Below are 12,151 nucleotides of genomic sequence, written 5' to 3' on the forward strand. Positions count from 1 at the left end.
GGTAAGGGTGAAATCATGAAAGTTTATTTCTCTGAAGTCCAAAGGATTTGAGAGTGAACATTTTTCTCTCAAATGGTTTGGCAGCCTTCTGGAAACAAAGGTAAGAGCACACAGTGGAGAGTCAACAGTTCTCAGTGACATTTGTGGAGGTGATCGTTCTGTGGAAAAGGATTGATAAGCAAAAGCACCAGTGTCTACACATGTCTGTAACCTTTAACCCAGGGCACTTAGCTTCAAGTGACAAAGCTTCAATTCTGCACTGAATTCAGTATTCATATCCAGTGGGGCTTCCATAGCTCAGAGAGTCACATAATCTGTTTCCCCTTCATTGCCAAAACATTTCTATTTGGTTGCAAAGCCGGCTGCTATCAGTGCCAGGCTTTCTACGAGCTTAGCAACATAGTGGTAAACCATAATTTCTTTAGTTCCTGCCAAGTCCAGGAACTATGTCTCAATGGTCTGGTTCAGATCCTGTGACCAATCTTAAACCAGTCACCATCTAGTTATAGTTCCTGCTCATTAGCAAGGAGGGGCCACTCTACAGTGTTGATTGTATTCTTGGCATAAATGAAACTTAAAAGTTAATAAATTATCCCTAGTTACACTAACCGTAAAGTTTAAGGAATCAAGCAGAAAAATATGCCTATCAAGTAATCTGGAGGTGAGGGCTGGTACTCAGAAGTCACTCAACATTGGAATGAATGAACAAGTTTAGTTTTGAGACAGGGTTTCTCTATGTAGTCCTTACTGTCGTGGAACTCGCTCAATTGGCCAAGCAATCCTTGAACTAACAGATCACCTGCCTCTGCCTCCTGTGTGCTTGGATTAAAGGTGTGGGCCACCATGCTGGACCTATATAAATAAGCCTACTTTTAGTTGGTCACTTTAAAGAACAAATCTAGATCCAATCCACAAAAGAGGTACAGATTGCATAGGCACAAGTGCATACTCTGTCCTCATGGTGTGTGTTCCAAATCCTACCCTTTTCTGGAGATTTCTTTTTCTTTTCTTTTTTTTTTTTTTTTTATTGTTTTGAGACAGAGTCTCACTGTGTGGCCCTGGCTGACCTTAAACTAAGTCGATTGGCTGGGCTTGAACTCAGATCTACCTGCCTTTGTCTCTCCAGTGGTGGGATTAAAAGTATGATTAAAAATAGTTTTAGTCGGGGGTTGGGGATTTAGCTCAGTGGTAGAGCACTTGCCTAGCAAGCGCAAGGCCCTGGGTTCGGTCCCCAGCTCCGAAAAAAAGAAAAAAGAAAAAAAAATAGTTTTAGTCTTGAGAGGGGTCTCAGCCCAAGCTGTCCTCACCTTAGCCCTGGCTGGTTTTGAACACAAAACAGTCCTGAGATTACAGGTGCTATTCTATGCCTGTTCTGACCTCTGTCCCTGAAACTCAGGGAAATCCAAAACAAATTTTCATCTAACACCCCGCCACACCCTATCCCACTTGGCCATTGTAGCAGTCTGCCCTCCAGTTTCAGCCCCCTCATCAAGTCTCCACTCTTTCTAGAACACAAACCGTAGAAGACCCGGGTTGCTCGAGACTTTCACAGAAACTTCTTCAGGAAAGAAGCCAACTTCCAAGAGCAGTGACTAGGATGCCGGGGTGAGGGGGGCCTATCCTGTGCACGCCAGGGTTCTGGCTACTGAGGAGTGTGACCTGGGGGCAGATAGGGGACCCTGAAGTGAAAACTGGCCGTGGCAGGACGGAGGGCTCCCGTGCTTGCAGGTACGGCCGGTTCCGGGTGGCAACCGTGGAGCGGACGCGGCCTCCGGGCGGCAGGGGGCGGGCTCGTCCAGGGCGGCGAATCTGGACACAGTGCCTGCGTCTTTCCGGCTGCACCGTGACCTCGGGCTGCGTCGCCGGGCATGGCGGCATGGGGCCCCGTGGCCGCTATGCCTTTGCTCCGCGGGAGCCGCGGGGTGAGCCGGCGGGGCTCGGGCGGAGCTGCGGGGGAGCTCGGGCGGCTGTTGTCAGGCTGGGGACGCGGGGCAGGGCCGAGGCCCTTCCTTGTTCTCATTCATTCTCTCCTGCCCTCTGCATCGTACCGGGCGTGCTGGGGGGTACCGGACTCAGGATCGGGAGACAGTTCCATAAACAGTAACAGTATAGAGGCCCTGGGAGAGGCCGCCTTACGTATAGGAAAACATTGGTGTTATCACCCCGAGTCAAGGGTTTGGTGCTGGGCAGAGCCTGTACCCTGCAGTTTCATGCTGACCAGGCCTCTGACCTTCACTCTCCATAGCCTGCAGACTGGAGTAGGAGCCCAGCACTGGGCGAGCTCTCCTAATTCTTCCAATCCCTGCTGTTTTTTGAGACAGGTTCTTGAATTATAGGCCTGGCTGGCCTAGAACTTGTGACATTCCTCCTAACTCCTGGAATAAAATCGTAAGCCACTCTTTCTCCTCTTTAGCTCTACCTCATCCATCTTTCCGTACTTGCCTGCTGGTCTTGAATGTGCCTCTCCAGCTGAGGAGTTTTGTTGCAGGACATCCAGGGCAGGTCATGTGTGGTACCAGGATAGGTGTGCTAAAATGACATCCTCCTTTGAGGAATCTGCAACCCTGAGTGATTTTACCTTGCCATCCTGTTCTTCCGCCAATGCTTCTGTCTCAGGCTCAGTTCTACCCTCAAACCTTCCAGCTGTGCTCAGCCTCACAGCCTCATGGTTCCGTTCCTCCGTGTAGCACACAGACCACCTAACTCCAGACCTCTCCTCTGGTCTGCATTTCAGCCACCTCTTAGGCATCTTGGCCTACCTATATCTGCTCACTCACTGCTTCAGAGGACCTGCCTTAGGGTCAGCTCTGGGATGCTGCTGTAGAGGGACAGACTCCATTTTGTCCTTTAAGATTGGCTAATGAGGGGTTGGGGATTTAGCTCAGTGGTAAAGCGCTTGCCTAGCAAGCACAAGGCCCTGGGTTCGGTCCCCAGCTCCGAAAAAAAGAAAAAAAAAAAAAAAGGAAAAAAAGATTGGCTAATGAGAGAGCTGGGGAAATGACACGGTTGGTAAAGTGCTTACGGGGATGATCTGAGTCACCCCCCAGGACCCATGTGAGATGGTGGACAAGGGTGTCTTGGTGGAGGATCTCAATTTGGTTTCCAGCATCTATGTCAATCAACTCACAAACTGCCCGTAACCCCCGCCCCCGGGATCTGATCACCTCCCTCATCCAACCTCTGAAGACCTTGCATCCATGTGTGCACTCTTTTATACACACACACACACACACACACACACACACACACACACACACACACACACAAAACTAAAAATAAAAAGAACAGAAGCCAGGTGTGAGGGGACGTACTTGAAATCCCAGTGCTGGGAGGGCAAGACAGGCGGATATCTGGGGCTTGCCTGCCAGCCTGCCACCTTGCCAACTTGATGAACCAGTGAGAGCCCCTGTCTCAAAAAAGCCAGGGTGATATCTCTGAGAAGGACAGCTGCGCTTGTTCTCTGACCCCAAGGAATGTGTACACACAGGCAGCTTCACACACACAAACGTACCACAGAGACCCAGGGTACGTCCCTGAAAGTCTAGAGTAGTGGCCTGCTCTGGGCCTTCAGGTGAGTCTGAGGAGTGATGGACGGCCCCTTCACCAGTGCTCACTAGCACCCCCAATCCTGCCTGTCCCTGCTGTGCCTTCTCACAGGTGCACAGACCACCTCTTTGTTCTCATAGCTCCCTCTGTGGCACTGTGCACATCGGATGTTCGCCTCCCAGACGGAGGGGGAGCTCAAAGTGACCCAGGTTCTCAAAGAAAAGTTTCCTCGAGCCACGGCTATCCAAGTCACAGACATCTCAGGTAAGGCTTTCACCCATTCTTTCTGTGGGACTTTGCTGAGGTTTTCTAGAGTTTTCGTCTGGGGAGAGGCTGAAGTCACGAGACTAGGAGGAGGGGACTTGACACAATTTCTCTGTGTGTGTTGCTTTGGGCCTGATGGAGATGAGGACTTAGAAACCTCAGAGAACCACAAAGACAAGCCTCAGCTGAGAGAACTCTGGGTTACGGGGTCTAGCCTTGCTCACATGAGGTCCCTCAGCAAGCCTGCCCCTGTAGGGACACCAAGAGCTCAGGTCAAAGTTCTCATTTTCAAGATAGATCTTGTAATCTGCCCACCCCAGTTCTTCTGACAGCCTACAACAGTAACGCTAGAATGGGCCCAAGGTAGGTTTTGTCAGCTACCCTACTTTATCCAAGAGGCAAGCCCAAAGCAGCCAAAGGAGGCAGGAGAACCAGAAGCAGAATCGGGACCCAGGGCAGACTCTCCAAGCCCAGTCTGGCCGGGCTTTCCTCAAGTCACCTCTGCACCTCTGAATTTTTGTCAGGTCTATGCTGTGCAGTAGAAGCAGAGAGGACATGGGTGCCTTATCCAGACACACCCAGAGAGGAACACAGGTGCAAGCAGCTAGATAAGAACTATATTGCCACTACTAGGAGGGGCCGTTGAGTTCCCTGGAAGCACATTTGCATGGGTTTGGAGGATATTGCAGCTCTGTACTGGGCTGGGGATGTAGCTCAGTTGGTAGAGTACTGGGCCAGCATGTACAAAGGCCTGGGTTCGATTCCCAGATGTTGTGTTTTATAAAAAAGAAGAGCTAGGATATGTTTTGTAGAGCGTGGTATGGTGAGGTGGGAGGAGAGTCTCTGCAGGCCATGCTGAGGCATCCCTTCCCCTGAGGTACCAGCCATATAATGGTATAGTATGGAATAGAGTTTATTCAGGGCGTGGAAAGAGGAGTTGGGAAGGGAGTAGAGGCAGAGAGAGGGGCAGGAACACGTGGAGAGTGGGGGAGGGGATGGGGGAAGAGGGAGATAGGGGTATGGGAGAGAAGAGAGAGAATAAAAGAGTGAGGAGGGGGCAAACAGCTCCATTTATAGTAAGCCAGGCCTTCTTGGCTGTTGCCAGGTAACTGTGGGGCAGAGCCTAGAAGGAATGCTAACCACAGAAACTTGTAAAATTGATGGGAGATGCTGTTGCCGGCCTGTAATCCCCGAATTCAGAAAGTGTAGTTCAGGGTCATCCTTGACTCTGGAGAATGTGAGCTCTGATGAGGTGAAACTCTATGTCAAGTGGGGGCTCTGAGGGCATGCATCACGGTAGAAAAGTATGGCCGCAAGAGCTCGGATGACTGGTTACACGGCATCCACACTCAGGAAGCAGAGGCTTGGATGCTGGCACTCAGGTCACGATCTTTCCCTTTAGTCCAGGACTGCAGCTTAAGGTGAGTTACCCAAATCTAGGAACTCCCTCATGGGCATGCCCAGAGGCTTGTCTCCTAAGCGATGCTGGATCCGTCAGGTTGATAGTCTCTGTGGGGCAACACAAGACGCTTAGATGAAACCTTAGGATACGTTTGTGCTCCTGAACCAGCCTTCCCACTACTTACTAGGAGAGAATGCTCTACCTATCCGTGCTCTCCAAGCTTTGTGCCCCATCTTTCCTGCCCACACTTGGGGGTGGGTAGTAGACAGGTCTTGCAAAAGGAACAATCAAGGCTGCCTGCCAGGAGGAAATGGTCAGAGCAGAAACTGTGATCTTTATCTACACCTGTTTGCAGAATGCTGTCAGAGTGTTCCCTTTTTGGATTGTCTGGTACTCATCTGTCATCACTGAGATGCCTTTGACTCTCTTTTAGGAGGCTGCGGGGCGATGTATGAAATTAAAATCGAGTCAGAAGAATTTAAAGCGAAGAGGATGGTCCAGCAGCACCAGATGGTCAATCAGGTCGGTGGTTCCTGATGGCCCCTGGCCTTCAGCATGTGAGGGCGCAGCAGTGGGCAGGGAGACTGTCACTGTTCATACAGGAGAGAGCAAGGCAGCTGTTAGTATGTGGTCAGGAGGACAGGTGCACATGAGGTAACTCTTATATAAATGTAGTGTGAATTACATTACACTATATTGTATTTCTTTATGCTAATCTCCAATAATCACAGAGAAACAATATTTATTTAAAACTGTTCCTCAATAACTGAGCAGTTAAATGATCTATCTTTTTATGCTAATCTGGCTACCTCCAGCCCCTTTCCATGATGCTTGTGTATTATTGATCTGGCTCTTTGGGCTTCAGGTGTGTTTCCATGATCTCTCTCTGACCTCTTCCTCATGGCTCCAAATCCTCCATCCTCCTCACTGATCTCAATCTCCCTCTCTCTGGCTCTCTCTTCCTCTGGTTGGTGCTTGTCCCACCCTATTCTCTATTCTGCCCAGCCATTGAGTGGTCAGCATTTATTGACAAGGCAGAAAACAAATGGTAAGAACAAAACCGAGACAGGGGATTCTTGGTATAAACATTACAATGCTTATGTTTTCTGATTGAAACGAGCTGTGAGAGCACAGGAGGGTAAGCACCATGTACAAATCATTATGTCTACAGACAGAATAAGAGACCTTAGAAACACAGACTCAGAGATTCACCAGAGTGAAATTTGAGCAAATGTGAATTCATTCCAAATTGAAAGTAAGCCACCTAGTAGTTCTCTTTCAGCTCTTTTTAGAATACTAAGCGTTACTGTTGCTTTTTATAATACTAAGTGTTACTGTTTCTTTTTGTAATACTAACAATGTTTACTGTTGCTTTTTATAATACTAACAGCGTTACTGTTTCTTTGCTTTTGTTTTTGTTTGTTGTTGTTGTTGTTGTTATGATCTTAAAGAGAGGGTCTCATGAAGCCCAGGCCAGCCCCAAACTCACCATGTAGGTGAGGATGAGTTCTCGCTTCTGATTCTCCTGTCTCTGCCTCCCAAGTACTGGGTGAGCAGTGTGACACCTCGACTGGCTTATGAAGTGCTGAGGATCAAACCTAGGGCTGGTGCATACTCCACGAGAGCTCTACTTTCTGAGCTGTATCCCCAGCCTAGTTTGCATATTTTTAAGACTAATTCTCAAACTTATATAGCTGAGGATGACTTTGAACTTCTGATCCTTCTGCCTCCACCCATGAAATGCTGGGTTTCTAACTATGCGCCATTGTGCCCAGTGTATAAGGCTCTGAGGACAGAGCCCACGGCTTCGTGCATACAAGACCAGTGCTCTACTGAGGTACGGCCTCAACCCGTGCTAGGGATTTTTAACAGGATGTCCATTTGGTGCTGAATTGTTTGGACTCATGATCTCTAGCCACTGCCTCTGCAGGGTTATAGACGTGTTCCGCTGTGCCTGGCCCACTCTGTTTTCTGCTGTCACACACTGAATTCAGTGTTTGCAAGCTCGGACAGTGTGAAATGACATGTGATTTTTGTAGATTTCTGTATGTGTGTGTTCCTCAATGGGAACCCCTGACTATGACGCAGGGCCTTTGTCACTGAAGTCACTCCTTTGGATAGCTGTGTTTGGTTTCACCCACGGAGGCCTTGTGTGCAATCAGCTGGTTTAGTTTTTGAAAAGCCCAGATCTGACCTTGATGTCACACATCATTTACTGTCGTCGAAGGGTTCTCTCTCCTGCAGTCACCCTCCCGCTGGCTGTTTCCTGCCACTCTCTTTCTCTTCATCTGAACCTGGACCCTGATTGAGCCCCTGGCCTAGGTTCCCTTCTGCACCCAACTCAAAAGCTGTTTGCTGTCCTCCTGGCTGGCCTCCAGAGCCCTTCCAGTAGGGCTGGGGCACACATGCCACAGCACATATGTGGCTAAAGTATAATTCGCCTTCCACCATGTGGGTGGGCCCTGGGGATTGAACTCAGGTCACCGGGCTTGCCAGGCACCTTTACCCACTGTGTCACGTCACCTAACCCTCCAACTCCCTCTTCCAGCTGCTGCTGATTCTGACTTGCGTCCTAGATACATGCACTCCTGACACTTGTCAGCTCTTTGGCACCCTCACAGCCCTGTGCCTGGGCTGCGGCACCTCCAGCCCTCAGGCAGGCTGGGATGGGGCAGTGGTCAGTTGGGCGTGGTCTTCAGACTTAGAGCGCAGGTAGACTGGACTGGGGAGACCTGGCTGGTGGCTTTTTCCACAGCCTGTGGGACTTGAGTTCTCTAGCACACAGGCTGCCTGGTATGACTGGACTCTGGGCGCTACCATGGGAGCCTTGGCCTGTAGCTAGAGTCGCTACCTTCTAGGTTGTGAACCTGAGAAAGTTACTCAACCTCCCTGTGACTTAGTTTCCTAATCTGTAGCACAATAACTGGAACAGTGCACGCCCCAAAGGCTCTCGGGAGTGGTGAGCACCCACAGCTTGAGAAAAGCCCGACACACAGTAAGGCCTCCATAACTGTACTGTGCACTCCAGGCTAGCTTCTAGGCAATGCTCCTGTCTTCCCTTCTTATATTGCCGTAGGGATGCCAGGATTACAGATGTGGGCCACATCTGGCCTCTTTACCTAGGTTCTGGGGATCAAGATTTGTCAGGCTTGCTTAGCAAGCGCTCCTGTTGCTTTTTTTGGTCTATTATTTCTTCGTCATTGCCTTTTTCTCTGTGACCCCAATACTGAGTGTGACCCCAATACACTGTGCTCATAGCCATGCTCAGACATGTCTATCCAAGCTGCATCTTTTTTAAAGACAGGGTCTACTGTACAGCCCTGGCTGTCCTGCACTGTGTAATAGACTAGTGGCCTTGAACTCACAGAGATCCGCCTGCCTCTGCCTCCCAAGTGCTGGCATCAAAGGCCTGCATCAATATGATTGGCTTTCAAGCTGCATCTCCTTGTCCATAGTCCTTTTTTTCTTCTTCTTTTTGTCAATGTTTCATAGCCCAGGCTGGCCTTGAACTCAGTATGTAACTGAAGATAGCCTTGAACTTTTTTATTTTTATTTGTTAAGCACTGGGGATGGAACACAGGGCTTTATTCAAGGCCCCATGAGTGACTGATCCTCCTGCACTTAGGGTACTTTAGCCAAGCCCATCCTCCAACCAGAGCCAACGTGTCCTCAGCCATAGTGATGCCATGATTGCTCTGTGGCTGGAGCAGGTAACGTGTGACATTGACGTGGGGTGAGGGGCCTTAGGGGGCTTCACAGAGACCAGAGGGAGGGGTTGGTAGGAGGGGATGTGCACAGTGAACTGCAAAGCCTCAAAGCTTCCAGGATCCAGGACCTGCCTGTTGCCTGAAGATACGATTAGCAGTGGGAGCTGCCCATGGTAGCCCAGATGCAGAGACAAAAATAGCCACTAGGGGGCATCATGGACCTGCAGCAAGCCTAGGGAAGGCACCCCGTTGTGATAGGCTGTTTTATCCAGGCTCATTTTTGTCTGCAGAGTTGAGGCTTCCATGTGAATATAGAGTTGGCCTCAGATGGCTCGTGGGCTCCCAACACAACAGCAGGGTCAGTTAGGAATGCAACTGAGACCCACTGTGGCCAAGACCACAGAATGTCTGGGTCCATCCCCTGACCTGATTACTCACTTGCTGACTTTGGACCAGAGGTATTCAGTGTTGTTTTAACTCTACAACCCAGATGTTGGGGGTGTGTGTACATGTGTGCACTGTGGCCAGAAGTCATAGGCAAGAGGTCAGCTGCATAGGCAGGAGGTCAGCATCAGGTGGCCTTCCCAATCACGTCTGTACACTTTAAGATTCATTTTTACTTTATGTGTATGAGTGTTTGGCCTGCATGTATGTTTGTGTGCCTGGTGTACTCAGAGGCCAGAAGAGGGAGATTCCCCCAGGATTGGAGTCACGGAGCTAGGGTCTTCGGCAATAGCAACAGATGCTCAACGGCTGGGCCATCTCTTCAGCCTCAGCCTCAGTGTTAAGTTTTGCTTCGGGGTCCTCCTGTGTTGCTGGGCTGTTTGAACTCCTGAGCTCAAGCTACTTCCCTGCCTTAACCCAGGTGGCTGGGCTGTCGGTGTGTGGCACAACAAATGGGTATTGTGGAATGAAAATAAGTTGTAAAGTGACCTGGGTGTGCACCTCTAATCCCGACACTTGGGAGGTGGAGGAGGGCAGATCTCAGTGAATGGGAGGACCATGCTCTACATAGAGAGTTCAAGGCCAGCGAGGGCTATGTAGTGAGACACTGCCTCAAACAAACTGTAAAAGGGGCTGGGAAGAAGCTTAGAGGGCAAAAGTGTGTGTGCAGGTGTTAGAACTTTAGTCTGGATGCTGGCTTTACGTGTGTGTGTGTGTGTGTGTGTGTGTGTGTGTGTGTGTGTGTGTGTGATGCACCCAGCGTTTAAGTCATTTTGGGTTGGGTATGGTAATCTGTAATCTGAGTGCCTGGAAGGCAGAAGCAGGCCATCCCTGGGGTGAGTTGACTGGCCTGAACGGTAAGCTCCAGGGTTAGACAATCTACTTTGATATATAAAGTGGAGAGCTGTCAAACTCAGGCCTCCAAACACACATGCACATACACACATGCACGCACGCACCCGCATATATGCAAACACACACACTACACAGACATAGGCAAAAAGTATTTTGAAGGAAAAGTTGCTTAAACAAAACATGTTCAAGTGTCCTCCAGACAGAGCCCCGTAGAATACTCTACAGCGAATGTAAAGACACAAGAACTGACCATGCTATCTCTTCCTCTTCAGGCACTGAAAGAAGAGATCAAGGGCATGCACGGCCTCCGGATATTTACCTCAGTCCCCAAGTGCTGACCAAGCTCCCTGGCTGCGCGACTGCTCATGCTGAAAACCTTGAGCGTACTTTGCTCACAGCAATATTCTAGAAAAATCCCTGCCTCACTCCCCGAGTATCTATTTTTTGTTCATTATCATTTCTATATTATAATTATAGAGATACGTTATCTATTTAGAGTTAATTAAAGATCACAGGTACCTACTGCTCAGAACAGGTGTGTGTCACACTCAGGCCCTCCTGTCAGAAGCAGCGTCCTTTGTTCACACTGAGTCTCTGCATAGTTCATCCTACCACAGGACACAGAGTGCAGGTCAGAATTTTGTTTTTCTTTGCTTTTTGAGACAGGATCTCATTGCGTAGCCCTGGCTGGCCTGGAACTGTTTAGACCAGGCTAGCCTGAACTTAGAGATCTGCTTGGATGAAAGGCATGTGTCACCATGCCTGACCCCGGGTTTTTGGTCCCATGAAGTTTTAGGGACTTTTTCCTCCCATACGTCTCTAAAAATGACAAGGGAACCCCGCCCTCCCCACGCCCTAGTTTCTCATCCCAGGCGAGGAGCAGAGGAATCTGGCATGCTGAGACCCGGGTTTGAAGGCCCACCCCCACCCCCGTACTCTGCACTGGGTGGGGGGTGAGTCTGCCAGCAGAACCACGCACGCATTTCACCCTGGGCCCTGGGAGTGACACGGAGGAGCTGCGACATCCGTCTGGATACCAGAGTTCCCAAGTCTGGTGTTCTGGGTGGATGTTCTAGTGGTTGCTCAGTTAGTGCCACCACTGTGTCTCAGTGTCCACAGTGGCAGGCAGAGGGTGCAGGGAGATTGACATCCAGCCCCAGGGCTTGCCTTTTTCTTGTGCTTCCAGAAGCTGGCTCACCAGTGTTCCCCTAAATCCAGTGGTTAAATCCATACCTCAGTGTGGCCTTCCCGGCCATCCCTACATCCTTCCCACATCCTCACCGAATACCTTTTTTTTTTTCTTTTCTTTTCTTTTTTGAGACAGGGTCTTTTTACAGAGTTCTAGCTGTTCTGGAACTTACTGTGGCCTCGAACTCAGGCTGGTCTCTGCCTCTGGAGTGATGGGGTCAAAGGCATGCACCACCACCTGGCGGTAGCTTTTTAAAAAAAAAAATCTGTGTGTGCATGAGCTTGTGCATGTGTGTACACGATGCCACAGTGCACATGTGGAAGTCAGAGGAAATGCACGGAAGTTGGTTTTTTTCCTTTGATTATCTGAGTCCTGGGGATTGAACTCAGGCTTGGCAATGAGCACTTTTACCAGCCGATTCTATAGGTGCTCTGGGCATCTAAGAGTTCTTAGGTCCGTGTGGCAAGTCACTTAATCTTTCCAAGTTTAGACCAAAGCCTAAAAATTGTCAGGATCCCAGCTTTGGAGGGCTCTGCTGTGGTCCTCTTCCAGCACAGTGCTCCCTGCCAATGGGGGTAAGGTGTCCGTCATTACAGACTCATGTTAGACTGAGTTAGTTAAAAGCCTGTGCCAGGATACACGTGGGCTAACAGTAACAAGGCTTGAGGACACCGAGGGGTAGAATCCAGATTCAGTATGAGGCTGGGAAGAAGGGAAGCTTGACAGAGTGGCTTTGATTTTGTG

At 49.7% G+C, this 12,151-nt stretch overlaps 1 protein-coding gene across 2 annotated transcripts; it reads left to right on the plus strand.

The window, feature by feature from the left end:
* Positions 1 to 1,848: 1,848 nt before the first annotated feature.
* On the plus strand, positions 1,849 to 11,296 carry Bola3 (bolA family member 3). 2 transcript variants are annotated; one of them, NM_001106601.1, is made up of 4 exons: positions 1,849 to 1,922; positions 3,687 to 3,810; positions 5,646 to 5,734; positions 10,491 to 11,296. In NM_001106601.1, the coding sequence occupies exons 1-4, from the start codon at positions 1,869 to 1,871 to the stop codon at positions 10,554 to 10,556; spliced, it is 333 nt and encodes a 110-aa protein (NP_001100071.1). In that variant the 5' UTR covers positions 1,849 to 1,868; the 3' UTR covers positions 10,557 to 11,296. The 2 variants fall into 2 exon arrangements, with proteins under 2 accessions (NP_001100071.1, XP_038963263.1); XM_039107335.2 differs by lacking the exon at positions 1,849 to 1,922 and adding an exon at positions 2,012 to 2,388 and having other exon boundaries at positions 10,491 to 10,750.
* Positions 11,297 to 12,151: the final 855 nt, after the last annotated feature.

Source organism: Rattus norvegicus, chromosome 4 (genome assembly GCF_036323735.1).
Source record: "Rattus norvegicus strain BN/NHsdMcwi chromosome 4, GRCr8, whole genome shotgun sequence".
Lineage (NCBI taxonomy): Eukaryota > Metazoa > Chordata > Mammalia > Rodentia > Muridae > Rattus > Rattus norvegicus.